General features: G+C 42.5%; 1 protein-coding gene across 2 annotated transcripts in view; it reads right to left on the bottom strand.

Annotated features, from left to right (window-relative positions):
- The window catches only part of LOC137438561 (transcription factor E2F3-like), a 158,930-nt gene that overhangs the window by 127,860 nt on the left and 13,347 nt on the right, over positions 1 to 17,723 (bottom strand). Inside the window, exon 2 of one of the 2 annotated variants that reach the window (XM_068133707.2) lies at positions 11,452 to 11,584. The exons of the other annotated variant lie outside the window; for it this stretch is intronic. Within the exon in view, the coding sequence (XP_067989808.2) occupies positions 11,452 to 11,584 (133 nt within the window). The remainder of the gene's footprint in view (positions 1 to 11,451; positions 11,585 to 17,723) is intronic. 2 annotated transcript variants of the gene reach the window in all.

Raw genomic sequence — 17,723 nt, 5'->3', positions numbered from 1 at the left:
TAAAGGGTAATTCTGAGGGGTTCTAAAGGGTAATTCTGAAGGGTTCTAAAAGGCAATTCTGAGGGGTTCTAAAGGGTAATTCTGAGGGGTTCTAAAGGGTAATTCTGAAGAGTTCTAAAGGGTAATTCTAAAGGGTAATTCTGAAGGGTTCTAAAGGGTAATTCTGAAGGGTTCTAAAGGGTAATTCTGAGGGGTTCTGAAGGGTTCTAAAAGGCAATTCTGAGGGGTTCTAAAGGGTAATTCTGAGGGGTTCTAAAGGGTAATTCTGAAGAGTTCTAAAGGGTAATTATAAAAGGTAATTCTGAGGGGTTCTAAAGGGTAATTCTGAGGGGTTCTAAAGGGTAATTCTGAAGGGTTCTAAAGGGTAATTCTGAAGGGTTCTAAAGGGTAATTCTGAAGGGTTCTAAAGGGTAATTCTAAAAGGTAATTCTGAGGGGTTCTAAAGGGTAATTCTGAGGGGTTCTAAAGGGTAATTCTGAAGGGTTCTAAAAGGTAATTCTGAAGGGTTCTAAAGGGTAATTCTGAAGGGTTCTAAAGGGTAATTCTAAAAGGTAATTCTGAGGGGTTCTAAAGGGTAATTCTGAGGGGTTCTAAAGGGTAATTCTAAAAGCTAATTCTGAGGGGTTCTAAAGGGTAATTCTGAGGGGTTCTAAAGGGTAATTCTGAAGGGTTCTAAAGGGTAATTCTAAAAGGTAATTCTGAGGGGTTCTAAAGGGTAATTCTGAGGGATTCTAAAAGGTAATTCTGAGGGGTTCTTAAGGGTAATTCTGAAGGGTTCTAAAGGGTAATTCTGAAGGGTTCTAAAAGGTAATTCTGAGGGGTTCTAAAGGGTAATTCTGAGGGGTTCTAAAGGGTAATTCTGAGGGGTTCTAAAGGGTAATTCTGAGGGGTTCTAAAGGGTAATTCTGAAGGGTTCTGAAGGGTAATTCTGAAGGGTTCTAAAGGGTAATTCTAAAGGGTAATTCTGAAGGGTTCTAAAGGGTAATTCTGAAGGGTTCTCAAGGGTAATTCTGAGGGGTTATAAAGGGTAATTCTGAAGAGTTCTAAAGGGTAATTCTAAAGGGTAATTCTGAAGGGTTATAAAGGGTAATTCTGAAGGGTTCTAAAGGGTAATTCTGAGGGGTTCTGAAGGGTTCTAAAAGGCAATTCTGAGGGGTTCTAAAGGGTAATTCTGAGGGGTTCTAAAGGGTAATTCTGAAGAGTTCCAAAGGGTAATTCTAAAGGGTAATTCTGAAGGGTTCTAAAGGGTAATTCTGAAGGGTTCTAAAGGGTAATTCTAAAAGGCAATTCTGAGGGGTTCTAAAGGGTAATTCTGAAGGGTTCTAAAGGGTAATTCTGAGGGGTTCTAAAGGGTAATTCTGAGGGGTTCTAAAGGGTCATTCTGAAGGGTTCTAAAGGGTAATTCTGAGAGGTTATAAAGGGTAATTCTGAGGGGTTCTAAAAGGCAATTCTGAGGGGTTCTAAAGGGTAATTCTGAGGGGTTCTAAAGGGTAATTCTGAAGAGTTCTAAAGGGTAATTCTAAAGGGTAATTCTGAAGGGTTCTAAAGGGTAATTCTGAAGGGTTCTAAAGGGTAATTCTAAAAGGTAATTCTGAGGGGTTCTGAAGGGTTCTAAAGGGTAATTCTGAAGGGTTCTAAAAGGTAATTCTGAAGGGTTCTGAAGGGTAATTCTAAAAGGTAATTCTGAGAGGTTCTAAAGGGTAATTCTGAAGGGTTCTAAAAGGTAATTCCGAAGGGTTCTGAAGGGTAATTCTAAAAGGTAATTCTGAGGGGTTCTAAAGGGTAATTCTGAAGGGTTCTAAAGGGTAATTCTGAGGGGTTCTAAAGGGTAATTCTGAAGGGTTCTGAAGGGTAATTCTAAAAGGTAATTCTGAGGGGTTCTAAAGGGTAATTCTGAGAGGTTATAAAGGGTAATTCTGAGGGGTTCTAAAAGGCAATTCTGAGGGGTTCTAAAGGGTAATTCTGAGGGGTTCTAAAGGGTAATTCTGAAGAGTTCTAAAGGGTAATTCTGAAGGGTTCTAAAGGGTAATTCTGAAGGGTTCTAAAGGGTAATTCTAAAAGGTAATTCTGAGGGGTTCTAAAGGGTAATTCTGAAGGGTTCTAAAGGGTAATTCTGAAGGGTTCTAAAAGGTAATTCTGAAGGGTTCTGAAGGGTAATTCTAAAAGGTAATTCTGAGGGGTTCTAAAGGGTAATTCTGAAGGGTTCTAAAAGGTAATTCCGAAGGGTTCTGAAGGGTAATTCTAAAAGGTAATTCTGAGGGGTTCTAAAGGGTAATTCTGAAGGGTTCTAAAGGGTAATTCTGAAGGGTTCTAAAGGGTAATTCTGAAGGGTTCTAAAGGGTAATTCTAAAAGGTAATTCTGAGGGGTTCTAAAGGGTAATTCTGAGGGGTTCTAAAAGGTAATTCTGAGGGGTTCTTAAGGGTAATTCTGAAGGGTTCTAAAGGGTAATTCTGAAGGGTTCTAAAAGGTAATTCTGAGGGGTTCTAAAGGGTAATTCTGAGGGGTTCTAAAGGGTAATTCTGAGGGGTTCTAAAGGGTAATTCTGAGGGGTTCTAAAGGGTAATTCTGAAGGGTTCTGAAGGGTAATTCTGAAGGGTTCTAAAGGGTAATTCTAAAGGGTAATTCTGAAGGGTTCTAAAGGGTAATTCTGAAGGGTTCTCAAGGGTAATTCTGAGGGGTTATAAAGGGTAATTCTGAAGAGTTCTAAAGGGTAATTCTAAAGGGTAATTCTGAAGGGTTATAAAGGGTAATTCTGAAGGGTTCTAAAGGGTAATTCTGAGGGGTTCTAAAGGGTAATTCTGAAGGGTTCTGAAGGGTAATTCTAAAAGGTAATTCTGAGGGGTTCTAAAGGGTAATTCTGAAGGGTTCTAAAAGGTAATTCTGAGGGGTTCTAAAGGGTAATTCTAAAAGGTAATTCTGAAGGGTTCTGAAGGGTAATTCTAAAAGGTAATTCTGAGGGGTTCTAAAAGGTAATTCTGAGGGGTTCTAAAAGTTAATTCTGAGGGGTTCTAAAGGGTAATTCTGAAGGGTTCTAAAGGGTAATTCTGAAGGGTTCTAAAAGTTAATTCTGAGGGGTTCTAAAAGGTAATTCTGAAGGGTTCTGAAGGGTAATTCTAAAAGGTAATTCTGAAGGGTTCTAAAAGGTAATTCTGAGGGGTTCTAAAGGGTAATTTTGAAGGGTTCTAAAAGGTAATTCTGAGGGGTTCTAAAGGGTAATTCTAAAGGGTAATTCTGAAAGGTTCTAAAAGGTAATTCTGAGGGGTTCTAAAGGGTAATTCTAAAGGGTAATTTTGAAGGGTTCTAAAAGGTAATTCTGAGGGGTTCTAAAGGGTAATTCTAAAGGGTAATTCTGAAGGGTTCTAAAAGTTAATTCTGAGGGGTTCTAAAGGGTAATTCTGAAGGGTTCTGAAGGGTAATTCTAAAAGGTAATTGTGAAGGGTTCTAAAAGGTAATTCTGAGGGGTTCTAAAGGGTAATTCTAAAAGGTAATTCTGAAGGGTTCTAAACGGTAATTCTGAGGGGTTCTAAAGGGTAATTCTGAGGGGTTCTAAAGGGTAATTCTAAAAGGTAATTCTGAAGGGTTCTAAACGGTAATTCTAAAGGGTTCTAAAGGGTAATTCTAAAAGGTAATTCTGAAGGGTTCTGAAGGGTAATTCTGAAGGGTTCTAAAGGGTAATTCTAAAAGGTAATTCTGAAGGGTTCTAAAGGGTAATTCTGAGGGGTTCTAAAGGGTAATTCTAAAAGGTAATTCTGAAGGGTTCTAAAGGGTAATTCTGAGGGATTCTAAAGGGTAATTCTAAAAGGTAATTCTGAAGGGTTCTAAAAGGTAATTCTGAAGGGTTCTAAAGGGTAATTCTGAAGGGTTCTGAAGGGTAATTCTAAAAGGTAATTCTGAAGGGTTCTAAAGGGTAATTCTGAAGGGTTCTAATGGGTAATTCTGAAGGGTTTTAAAGGGTAATTCCAAAAGGTAATTCTGAGGGGTTCTAAAGGGTAATTCTGAGGGGTTCTGAAGGGTAATTCTAAAAGGTAATTCTGAGGGGTTCTAAAGGGTAATTCTAAAGCGTTCTAAAGGGTAATTCTAAAAGGTAATTCTGAAGGGTTCTAAACGGTAATTCTGAAGGTTTTTAAAGGGTAATTCTAAAAGGTAATTCTGAAGGGTTCTTAAGGGTAATTCTAAAAGGTAATTCTAAAGGGTTCTAAAGGATGATTTTTATAGGTTCTAAGGGGTAATTATAAAGGGTAATTCTAAAAGGTAATTCTGAAGGGTTCTAAACGGTAATTCTGAGGGGTTCTGAAGGGTAATTCTAAAGGGTTCTGAAGGGTAATTCTAAAAGGTAATTCTGAGGGGTTCTAAAGGTTAATTCTGAGGGGTTCTAAAGGGTAATTCTAAAGGGTTCTAAAGGATGATTTTTATAGGTTCTAAGGGGTAATTCTAAAAGGTAATTCTGAAGGGTTCTAAAGGGTTATTCTAAAAGATAATTCTGAAGGGTTCTAAAGGGTTATTCTAAAAGGTAATTCTGAAGGGTTCCAAAGGGTTATTCTAAAAGGTAATTCTAAAAGGTAATTCTAAAGGGTTCGAAAGGATGATTTTCATAGGTTCTAAGGGGTAATTCTTAAAGGTAATTCTAAAAGGTAATTCTAAAGGGTTATTCTAAAAGGTAATTCTAAAGGGTTCTAAAGGATGATTTTTATAGGTTCTAAAGGGTAATTCTAAAAGGTAATTCTGAAGGGTTCTAAAGGGTTTTTCTAAAAGGTAATTCTGAAGGGTTCTAAATGGTTTTTCTAAAAGGTAATTCTGAAGGGTTCTAAAGGGTAATTCTGAGGGGTTGTAAAGGGTAATTCTGAAGGGTTCTGAAGGGTAATTCTGAGGGGTTCAAAAGGGTAATTCTAAAAGGTAATTCTGAAGGGTTCTAAAGGGTAATTCTGAGGGGTTCTGAAGGCTTAGGGTTATGCAAGCACTCCAATCCATGATGACCTGAAATTGAAAGGAAATAGTCCACATAAGCATAAAAAGTACAATATCCAAACCAATATTATACGTTCCAATGCTGTAATTTGATAGAAAATTCATAAATACTTTTATTGGTTTCTTGCATTTCTAAATTTGAATAGCTAGACTAAGATCGCGTATATTCCAGGGAATGTATTATTTGAACATGGTCTTAAATCACATTTGAAACCGGGCACCCTTGCATTTATCCCCTAATTCTTATGTTTTATTTTCATTTGTTTTGTTTTATTTTTTTTATTTTTTTACACATTTGAGTAATGACATCACTGCAACATAGTGAGCTTAAAAAGGCTTATATATCAATTGCCTGTTTCTTGAAATATTAAATTAATGACTCAAAATCTCGGCACAGTACTTCACAACCTTATGTTATACATTAATTTGCGCTAATATCTTGTTAGTCTATTGTGACGTCATAAAAAAACACTTCCTGTCATGAGATTTTTTGGAGCTTACCCTCTTTTTGATCCTTATACATGGGCAAAGCTTTGGTGAAAAAATTGTGCTTTTGTCCACAGTGTAAAGGTCCTTGGCATTTTTGTTAATAAGGTACCTCAAAATTAGGGAATGTTCATATATTATAACGTCATATACCTGGTTGGGGCAAACTATCACACTTGATGAATGGGGGGAACTGAAACAACAGGGTGATGATATGTGAGGTGGGTGGGGGAGAGGGTGTGCCTGCCCCCCAGTTCATATATAATTAAAACTTTGATTAAGGGCTCTTCAAACATTGAAGGCTTCTAACCGCTCTTCAAATATCGGTGTTTTTATGACTGCCTCCAACCACCCTAAGTCTGGTGTTGGCTTAATGGTTCGGGTGGAGGGCTTGGGATCCTAGTGTTCTGAGTTTGAATCCGGGTCAGCTGTTGAATTAACACCAGGTGGGGTTGACTCAGCCTGTCATCCTTCAGAGGTCGGCAAGATGAGTACCAACTCGCTGGGCCCTCTCAAGGAGGTTGGTGGCAGGATTTGTACTCTGGCCACCATAAAAACACCTCATTCTGTAACAAACAGTGGTGTGTGTCGGGATGGTGCTGAGGTCACTTTGATAGTGTTGACTAGCTTACCAACATCTATAATAATAATAAAAGGCAGTGTCCTTCCGTCCGTCTATCTGTCTCCTCCATAACTCCAAAACCATGAAACATAGCAGCCCCAAACTTTGCATACATACACCTGGACCTTCAAGATTGCAATGGTGAAAACTTGGTGTTTGGGTGCGTTATAACACCCTTTTTGAAGATGATTAACGAGGTGCTCATAAGAAGAAAAAAACACGAAAAAAGCTTACCAATATGGCGGCCCGCCATCTTGGTCAGCACACTGCCACTCACTGGGTTCTTAAGCCGCCATTTTGTTTCGGCCTATTCAAACGTGCCTTGCCTTGGAGACTCGATCAATTTTATCATTACATAATTGAAGCATACTAGTACCCTACTGCAAAGCCGCAATGAGCCGGCGAAGCCAAAGCCTCTTGCCACTATTTTACCCATCACTATGGCATCAGTAGGTTAGGTAGTTGGTAGTAGATAGGTGTAGTAGGTACCGTACCTCATTCAAAATGACACCATTTGCATTCTGGATGAGATTAAAATTTATAAAATTTCCTTCTTGATTAATTCGGTGAATTCCGTCTCAACTTCGGATATTTCCGGCCGTGAAAAACTATGCCCTACGGCCGCGAGATTTCTAAAAAATAATTCTTCGTCAATTTTAGAATATTCGACGCCGTTTTCAGCCTCCGAAACACGGTAACAAGCTTTTTTGAAATATTTTTTTAAATGGTTGAATCTCATTTCCGGTGTTTGGTGACGATTTTCGTTGAAGATAACCAGGGCCCGTGTGGGCCCGGGGAACGAGGTTGGTCTTAAAGTATTTTAATTACAAATTAGAGGTGCATAAGATTGTGAATCAAAAAAAGACGGGTGAAACAAACTCCTATTGAACTTTTTCTCAATTTTTTATGCATACTTCCGCATCCGCAAGATGGCGGCCTCCATGGAGCGATTTGGTTTTTGAAATATTTTTCAAATGCTCGAATCTCATTGGTTCCGGTGTTTGGTGATGATTTTCGTTGAAGATAACCAGGGCCCGTGCGGGTCCGGGGAAGGATGTTGGTCTTAAAGTATTTTAATTACAAATTAGAGGTGCATAAGATTGTGAATCAAAAAAAGACGGGTGAAACAAACTCCTATTGAACTTTTCTCAATTTTTTATGCATACTTCCGCATGCGCAAGATGGCGGCCTCCATGGAGCGATTTGATGCATCAAAGCTTCGAAATTCTTAAAGGATTCAGCAAAATCTGGCTTTTCAACATAATACGTACGCGTTCATTCACAACACCGGCTTCGCCGGCTATCAGCAAAATCTGCATTCGGATACGAGGATTGGATGCTGTAGACTATGTCCAAATCTGGAGTGAAATCTGACAAAATTTACCATTTATAGCGATTTTTATAACTAAGTGTATAAATGCATTTGCTTAAGCGAGGCTGTCATTCTCATTCTGGGGGGTTTTTTTTTCAACTTATTAATTTTAAACTTAATTCATACTTCCATGGGATAGGGTGTCACTCCACTGTACCTGCAATCTGTTTTTTTAATTCCTCGGCCATTTCAACCAGAAGCAAATGCCAAGCCAGCTGTTCCTTATCACCCATTTCGCTGGAGTGCTTGCTGGAGTGCTTAAGTCGCTTCGCGAGGGCTCTTAATGAATTAGTCACAAGGCCGGGGAAGTTTAGGTGTGTTATAACACCCTTTTTGAATATGATTAACCACCACTTGGTGACCGCTATTCAGGCTGCTCTTGCAAGCCATGGCGTTACAGTAGACAGAGCTCTCTTTTTGTTTTTATTCAGGCTGCTTTTGCAAGCCATGGCGTTACAGTAGAAAGAGCTCCCTTTTGATTTTTACGTACCCATTTTTTTATTGACCAACATTTTTGTGTGATATACTAACCCTCCCCTCCATTCCATTCCACCCTCCCCTTCCCCTTGTCTTCCCCCTCCATCCTCGCCTCCCGTCCTCCCCCCTCTCTTCAAGTTCAAATTCCCGTCAGGAAGCGACTCTGTCACACGGCAACACCGGGTACTTTTGCAAGTATAGAAAAAACCAGTGTCTCAATGCAATCTCTTCACGTCCATGGTGACAGACAGCTTGGAGACTTAGAGTACTGTACTTCAAAATAATTTAATACTTACATTATTTGCTAATTGGCATCTCCACCCAGGTCATACTATTCTCTTCAACTAAAGTATCAAACAACACCGGCCACGCCGCTGTTAGACTTTCGGTCTCGTTTTTTTTTTGTATACTTGGTCTAGTCTCATATGAGTTAACAGATAGAACATATAATAAAGGCAGCGGGAGAAAATATGGGGAGATCGAGGGAAGTACAACAACAGTAGGGAACAGGGACATCGGTGGAAGAGAGAGGGCTGGGGACACAGGATCAACACGATGGGCACTGCAGAGGCTTTGCGGAAAGAAACAGGGAATTTTAAGGATGTGGGTTTGGGTTGGATTAATGGGGGTACAAAAGATCAAAATGGTGGATGGGGGAAGATAAGAGATGGTGGTGAACAGCTGTTTTAAAGACTTATAGGGTGCAATGGGATTGAAGAGAGTGTGGGAGATTGTTCCAGAGGTGGGAAAAAAGAGGAATGAAAGAGTGAAGGTGAGCAGACAGTCTTGATTTTGGCGGTTTCACCAGAAGAGGGTTGCTGGGAGATATTGTGCGTCCTACAGGAATATTTGGGGGGCAGAGCACAGACAGAGTAGTGCAAGGCCAGAGAGGAGTCGGTAGAAGATAGAAAGACCGCCAACTTGACTGCAGTGAGCGAGTGAAAGGCCCTCAAAATCAGCATCATCGCGGGAGATACCAATGATTCTGAAAGCTTTGGTTTCAACAGCGTGAAGCCGAGCTAGGTGTGAGGCAGAAGCACCAGCTCAGAGGGGATAGCAATATTCCATCAAGCTGCGGATTAATGATTTGTATGTGGGGAGAAGCTCAGTCGTGCCAAGGAAGGCACGACGGAGGATGCCCAGTCGGCATGAAGGAGGATTCCCAGTCAGCGAATGGCTTTGGAGGCCAGCTTGGAAAGGTTGTTTTCCCAGGAAAGATTATGGAAGAAAGTGAGACCCAAAAGCTTGAGTGACCGAACTTCTTCAAGAGGATTGTTCAGAAAGTAGATGGGAGGGTTATCCAGACGGTCTTTGCAGAGAGACATAGTGAGTGTGTGAGATTTGTTGGGATTGAAAGACATGTTCCACTTGTTTGATCAGCTTGTAATTTTATCCAGGTCTGCACAGAGTAGAGGCTGCTGCCTGCTGATCTGAGGGATGAGAGATGGGGCAGCAGAGAGTGGAGTCATCAGCAAAAGGATAGAGGAAGTATCCTCTATCTTCTATCCTCTATCTCTCTCATAGATGAGAGATGGGGCAGCAGAGAGTGGAGTCATCAGCAAAAAGATAGAGGAAGTATCGACAGTAAAGACAATTAATTACATGGTTCCCAATTGGCGGATCGCGGTCATTTATCGTGACGCTTGCTGGTCCGTGGTGAGAAAACGGTTAAGAACCACTGATATAGATCATCATTGTAAACTTATCCTGTACAGTACAGTCAAAATGCCACAGATATGTCCTTCCCATCGGTGTTAAGAAGCAACTAATCCAGATGAACAGTCGATTCACTGATAGCGATCTGTCGGGGATTGTGTTGCACACGTCTGTTCACTCGGGTCTTGCATGAACCCACATGGTCGGGAGTTTGTACTATGAGCAGCTTCCCGTTCGGCGAGCTGAGAAAGTTGTCCAAATCTTAGGCACAACGCTTTCTCTCAATACGTTTCCTTGTATTTTTAGCTTATTACAGAAGCTTGGCGAGCCATTGGTACTCACATCCAACATATTTTATAGTGCCTTGAACGCCGACACTTCCTGTGGTGTTTCTGCACATGCGCGCTGAGCATTCTGGGGGCAGAAAACGTTATTTCAAAAGTCGCATGTGGTCTGTGGCAACACTTCAGCGGTCAAATCATCTCACAGTCCTTAACATTTTCATGGGCGAGCAGATCTCCCGATCTAACTGTCTCGGATTACTTTATGTGGGGCTATTTGAATGCAAAACATGTAACGAAATAGGCTTCACACATTACAGGAACTAGAGGATAAAATTGTTACACATGCAGCATGTATAACCCAAGCAATATATGAAAAGGCCGATAAATTTTGAAAAACATTTAGGTTTTTGCATTACTTCAGAGATGACCATGTGACACAACACATGATGCGGTGTTACTTGGAAGCCCGTAAATAGTATTTGTGCAACACCACGTGCTTTTGGAAAATAAATACAAAATAATAATAACAAGTCAGGAGACGACGATGGTTCACAAGCGAGCGGTATTCAATGACAAAGGACGGACTATAACCGAAACAGGCCCGGAATGGGGGGTCGGGGGCCCACGTGGCAGGTGGCGGCCCCCGACATACGGTGTACATGTCTATTTGCAAAGGGCCCCAATGCGCTGTGTGCGCAGGCCTTCAAGAGCTTTTAAGAGCTGTACGTAATTGTGTGTGGTGCTGGCCTGGAAATGTCAAAACGAAGGTTACTGACCTTGAAATGAGATAGAAAATAATGTATAATCAGTTATGAGGTTAGTTAGCTACACAATACCGAAAATTCGGTTCAATTCCGACAACTTTGAAAATTTGACCTTTGTGTCCTTCAAAGGTCAAAGGTCGAAGATTCTTAAATTTGTTGGAAAACTTGTATTTCATGATGTATGTGATAATATAAGATCATGTACGACATGTCACCCTATCAGGAAGCGAACAATGTAATAAAACCATAAAAAATCGACTTTTCTAAATTTTGTGACCTTGTGACCTTGACCTTGGGGCGAAAATGAAAAATCGAGCTCCGTGGGGCTAGACACATGACATTGGCCTAACCAAATACCAAAACCCTGTCAGATTCCACCAACTCCCTCGGAGAAGATGTAGCTTGAACTCGATTACCCCCTAAAAAGACATCTTTTTCGGGCGTGGCTCCACCCACAATGGGTGCAATACGCCCACTCTAGGCAGGACACAACTCGAATTGGAACCCAAGTTTCATCAAGATCGGATGATATCATCGGGTAGTTATGCTGCGGACAGACAGACAGACAGACAGACAGACACACACACACACACACACACACACACACACACACACACACACACACACACACACACACACACACACACCCATGACGAATATAGTGGTCACTCTGTTTGATAACTCGTGAACCAATAACACATTTACAGATGTTCATTCACATCAATGTTTCTATATCACCGTATGTAGTAAACACAATTTGCTGAAGTAGTAAAACAACTCTCATTGGTCCATTGCAAAGAAGCATTAGCAAGACTAATACATACCGGAGACAAATCTTGCAAAGTCGATCCAGGAGCAGGAGTTTCTGCCTCGACTAATGGTTGATTTGCCTTTGTCTTTTTATTGCGCCTTCTGTAAGGATGGTCATCAGGCCACCTGGGACAGCACCGTTGCATTCTAAGGGTGTCGGGTTTCAAAACTCAAGTTAGTTAAACGCTCTGTTCACTGTTGCACTCTGGGGAGTTTTGTGAACACTATTGTCAGTGAAACCCCTTTCTGGGTGCCATTTCCAAAGAAAGAAAACATAACGAGCACAAGTACGGTAAGTTATATAATATTTTGATGTTTTACACACATTACAGTGATAGAATAAGAGAGAAGTGAGTGAGTGGAGTAGGGAAGGATTTTTTTTTTTATACGAAGTTGAGGTTAGTATAAGAGCTAACACATACAACATATAACAAAGGGAGTGGGATACAAGAGGGGGAGAGAGAGAGGGAAGCACATCAACAGTAGGGAACAGGGACATCAGGATATCTGTGGAAGAAAGAGGGCTGGGGTGGGGTATATGCGATAAACAATATGGACACTACAGGGACTTTCAGGAAAGAAAGCAGGGAATTTGAAGAGGTGCGTGAATTAACGGGGGTCGAAAAAATCATGGCTTTGGATGGGGGAAGATATGAGATGGGGTGAACAGCTGTTTTGAAGACCGAGATGGAAGAGTGGGATTGAAAAGAGTGTGGGAGTTTGTCTCAGAAGCGGGAAAAAAGAGGAATGAAAGAGTGAAGGTGAGCAGAGAATCTTGATTTTGGCAATTTCACCAGAAAGGGGTTGCTGGCAGATCTTGTGCGTCTTGCAGAAATATTGGGGGTACAGAGCACAGACAGAGCAGGAAGTGAAAGGCTGGAGAAGAGTCGGTAGAGGACAGAAAGACCGCCAACCTGCCAGTGGTGAGAGAGTGATAGGCCCTCAGAATGAGCTTCGTCACGGAAGATACCAATGATTCTGAAAGCTTTGGTTTCTCCAGCGTGAAGCCGAGCTTGGTGTGAGGCAGGAGCACCAGCCCAGAGGGGAGAGCAGTACTCCATCAAGCTGCTGATAAAAGCTTTGTAAGTGGTGAGAAGCTCAGGTGTGACAAGAACGGACTTCGCAAGATGGAGGATGCCCAGAGGGCGACTGGCTATGGAAGCCAGCTTGGAAATGTGTTTTTCCCCAGGAAAGGTCATGGCAGATTGTGAGACCCAAGATATTGAGTGACAGAACTTCTTGGAGAGGATTGTTGAGAAAGTAGATGGGAGGGTTGTCCAGATGGTCTTTTTGGAGAGGCATAGTGAGAGTGTGATATTTGTCAGGATTGAAACACATGTTCCAAGTGTTTGACCAGCTTGTGATTTCTTTCCAGGTCTGCAGAGAGTGAAGAAGCTTCTGCCTGCCGATCTGAGGGATGAGAGATGGTAAGGCGGAGGGTGGATCAATCAGCAAACAGACAAAGTGGATTTTCCAGAGAGTCGGAGAGATCATTGGTCCTATTGCTAATCTTCATGACCGATCTTTTGACTCTAGAAAATCGGCTATCTTTTTGCTCACGACTCTATCCTCTAACATAACATCCCTCATCCTTCAGATAGACAGGCAGTGGTCTCTTCCATCTCTTCAGACCTCAATAGTTTTTCCTTGCACTTTTTTGATTGAGAGTTTGCGGCTGTATCGAGCTTGTTCACCCCGTCACCTCCCCCTACATTCTCCCCCTACATTCTCCCCCTCCTCCAAGTCTCCCTATATTTTGTTCCTCAACACTGCTGCTGCTGTTGGTGTGTCCTTTTCTCTCTTTCTCTTGTTATTTTCATTCTGTTACGTCCTCATCCGTTCTGTGTTGTAGCTGCTCAAATAACCTCGACACGGTATAAATAAAAACAACTGTAGAAAAGTCCACGATGGGTGGGGGCTGGGGGCGGTGTTGGATGTTTTTTAAGCAATCATCGCAAAATGGTAGAGAAGGTGAAGGTAGTAGATATATAACATCTAGGGGACAACAATACATAGTATTGATTTGGGAATTATCTTTCAGGGTTAATAAAATTGTTTAGTCAAACGATAGTTATTTCTTATCATTTGCTTAGACTAGTACACCTGCTCACTACAGGAGCGGCAGGGGGAGTCATGTTATTATCCATATTATCTATCTATAATTCCAGTAATCTCTGTCTGTACGTTTGTACGTTTGTACGTCTGTACGTCTGTACGTCTGTTTGTCTGTGACCGCTGTTTCTCGACAACCACGGGTCCGATATACTTTTAACTTGCCAGGTATATTGCTGGGGACCCGAGGATGTGCCTTTTCAAGGTTTCATATTAATCGGACAATTACTTACCGAGCTATGTCCAAAAAACGATTCAACCAATCAGAGAGCAGCGAACGATCGCGTGTGCCGAACGTGGAGGACACACTCTGCCTCGGATGGCACATTTGAGAGCGTATTCATTTATTTCACGTTTGCAAACTATGTTGGCGTTAAACTATGTTTTAAAACTAATAAAACCGAATTTGCGATTCATTCGCTTTCCTGCGCGTTTGTGCACGCGATGGCGATTTCTTTACCAAACTCCGGAAGCCGTTCGCTTTGGACCAAACCATTGCATGTAAATAGAGGGGGGGGATTGTCACCGTACTCGCAAGCCGTTCGCTTTGGACCAAACCATTTCATGTAAATAGAGGGGGGGGATATAATTTTAGATATAGATATAGTACGGGCAATGCCCTAGTTATTGCCAATTAATGATTGCTGTTATTTATGTTAGATCAGGTCATTGAAAAGATCAGACCGTGCCTCACAATTCTAAATTTCCGATAATAAAATTGACTTCTGTGAGGGTGTCAGGGGCATGGTGTGGAGGGGGGGGGGGGTGGAAATATCACAAGTCACCTTGGGGAGTGGGGTTTATTGTCGTTCACAATATCATTAATATTATGATATTATGATAAGTGTTGTTATTACTTTTGTAATGGGACGTGGCTTTAGGAAAATTCCACGAAAAACTCCTTGGAGAGTTCAGGATTTGAAGTCACATTTTACATTACGTGGAATTTCCACAGGTCCCTGCTGGTGTTAAAAACATTTTTGCTTCATCATTTACAACAGTTGAGGAAACTTCCAATAGCTGAGAGTAATTCTGTCAGAGGTGAGCAAGTCCTTTCAGAAGAGACGCAAGCAAGAATGGAGGAAGTAAATAAACAGCAAGGCAAACTATGGATTGATAAAGCTCTGGGGACACAGACTACATGGGATCCAAGAGCATCGAGTGCGGTGGAGTGGCTGTGATTGGGAGGATGTAAGTCGTGGGGTTACCCCAGGGATCAGTTCTTTATAATTTACATAAATATTTATCCAAAATCATGATCAATCCCCCCAATCCAAAATCATAATCTTTTCTACCCTTGTTAACCCCCACCAAACTCAAAAGCCCACCTCCATCCTAATTTCCAGTTTTTCCTTCCTGAGAGGGCTTTTCTGTATCCAGGTTGTCCACCCAGTGGGTCCTACTCTGCGCCTCATTCCACCCCATACAACAACAACAACATGCATTTTAAAAGGCCATTTTCCCTGCTAGAGCAGGGGTTAGCCTTGCGGTCCCCATGACAATCTTCTCCATTTTGCCCTATTTTCTGCATCTCTCCTTGTTAACCCCCTTGCCCGCATTTCTTCTTCCACCATCTTTAGCCAAGTCTTTCAAGGTCTTCCCCGTCTTCTACTTCCTTCTACATTCATTTCCATCACTCTTCTCAACCAGTCACTTTCATCCTTCCTCAACACATGACCAAACCATCTCAACCTGTTCCTCTTCACAGCATCAATCACAGGCTCTATTCCCATCATCTTTCGCAATTCATCATTTGTCTTCCTCTCTCTCAACGATACTCCGCACATCCGTCGAACCATTCGCATTTCCACCCTTTCCAACCTTCGTTGCTGCTCTACGTTCATTACCCATGTCTCGCTCCCATAAATCAAAACACTTCTCACACATGCAGCATACACCTTTCCCTTCAGCTTCAATGACACTCCCCTCATCATCAGCACGCCACTCAATTCCCGAAACTTCTTCCATGCACATCTCACTCGAGCAACCGTTGCCGAGTCTGATCCACCTTCTCCATTCAGCAGGTCTCCGAGGTAGCAAAATGTTTTCACACCTTCCAGCTTCACGCCGTCTCCAAGATCCAACTCAACATTTCCTCCATCTGCAGCTCCCTCTGTGCACACCTTACATTTGAATGTAGCTGCCACACTGGTTAATGACCCTCTCAGACCACTACATTTTTGATGAACCCACTCAGCGCACATTGTACACTGAATGGAGTTCACTCCGACACCCTTCCTACACACAGCACAGGGCCACTTCCCAGTTCTTTCCACCTCACCACATGCTTTACCACTTGCCATCACCTTCGTCTTTCCGATATTCACCTTCAGACCCTTTGTCTCCATACATTCCTTCCACGTGTTCATCTTTTCCTTCAGTCCATCCATATTTTCCGCAATCAACACCAGATCATCTGCATACAACAACTCCCACGGGAAACCCTCCTTTACGTTCTGAGCCAGCACCTCCATCACAGCTACAAATAGTAGTGGACTTAGTACTGACCCCTGATGCACTCCCAGCTTCACCTCAAACTCACCACTGTTCCCGTCCTTCGTCCTTACAGCTGTGCGCGCTCTTTTGTACATTGCCATCACTACTCTGATCAACCATTCCTCCACTCCTAACTTCCTCAATGCCCATGTCAATACTTTGCGTGGAACCCGATCGAATGCTTTCTCCAGATCAACAAACCCAAAAAACAACTTCTTCCTCTTCTCCATGTACTTCTCCTGCAACTGCCTCACAATGAAAAGCGCGTCTGTCGTTCCTCTTCCTGGCATGAATCCAAACTGCATTTCGTCGATCTTCACTTTCTTCCTTATCCTCCTCTACAACACCCTTTCCAATACCTTCATTCCATGCTCCAATAACCTTATCGCTCGGTACGAGCCACACTCCAGAGGGTCACCTTTCCCCTTGTATAGAGGGACGAGGGTACTCAGTTCCCAATCCACTGGAATGCGGCCTTCTTTCACCACCAGATTACAGATCTCTGTCATTCTCTTCACACCCCAACTTCCTGCTGCCTTCAACATATCTCCCACAACTCCCGTCGGCCCTCCCGCTTTTCTACCCTTCATTGCTTTTATCGCTTCGCTATTGAGTACCAGTTCACTGGTAATTCCCTGCTTGTCGTAAAAGGCGACAAAAAGGGTTGGCGGCAGGAAGGGCATCCGGCCGTAAAACATTGCTTCAAAAAGGGGACCGAAAAACAACAACAACCACGGTCCCCGAAAAAGGCCAACCCCCTCTTTGCGGGGAGAATGGCCTCGAAATGTGGTTATTTTTTTATTGCTTTTATCGCTTCCTCAACTTCCTTCTCAGTTATCTTCTCTGCCGGTCCTAAAACTGGGTTACTCTATGTTGCCATCCCATTCATTCTCTGTATTCAACAGCATTTCCATATATCTTTTCCATCTTCCTTTAATTCCATCTGGGTCGACAACGATTTGTCCCACTTCATCCTTCAAGCACCTCACCCCCATCACATCACACCTCTCTTTCGCTATGTGCTTTGCAATCCTGAATACTGCTTTCTGACCCTCTTCCGAATCCAAGCGTTCTCCGAACATTTTCCTACATGCCTCCTGCGCCTTTGCTGCCTCTTTCTTTGCAGCCTTCCTGTCTGCCTTATAACTTTCATGCTCTGCTGTTTCTGCTCCCGTACCCTTCGCCTTCTGCCACTCCTTGAACTTCTTCCTCTTCTCGTCTATCCTCTTTCCAACTTCATCATCCCACCACCATGTTTCCAAGTGCCTCGGTGGTCCTTTTGTCCATCCACATACCTCACCAACGGCTCCCAACAGACTAGCTTTCATTGACATCCAACCACTTTCAAGCTCAACCACATCATCCTCGACCCTACTCAGCCTCTCTTTTAATGCCTCCCTTACTGTCACCTCTTTCAACCTCCACACCTTCATTCTCGGTTGGTACTTCACCCGCCGAGCTCTCCTCGCACCTTTCACCCTTACGTCGCAGACAACCAAGTGGTGCTGTGAAACAGCCTCCTCCCCCGGGATCACCTTTGTGTCCCGGAGGTGCCCCCTATCTCGCCTACGCACCATCAGGTAGTCAACGGTTGTCGTCGACCCACCTGACGTGTATGTAACAAGCTTATTATCCTCTTTCTGGAACTGAGTATTACAAATCAACAAATCAGCTCCAT

This window comes from Myxine glutinosa, chromosome 13, assembly GCF_964187855.1.
Source record: "Myxine glutinosa chromosome 13, kmMyxGlut1.1, whole genome shotgun sequence".
Taxonomy (NCBI): domain Eukaryota; kingdom Metazoa; phylum Chordata; class Myxini; order Myxiniformes; family Myxinidae; genus Myxine; species Myxine glutinosa.
Note: the sequence above shows the minus strand (reverse complement) of the source record. Positions and strands in the feature narration are given on the sequence as shown.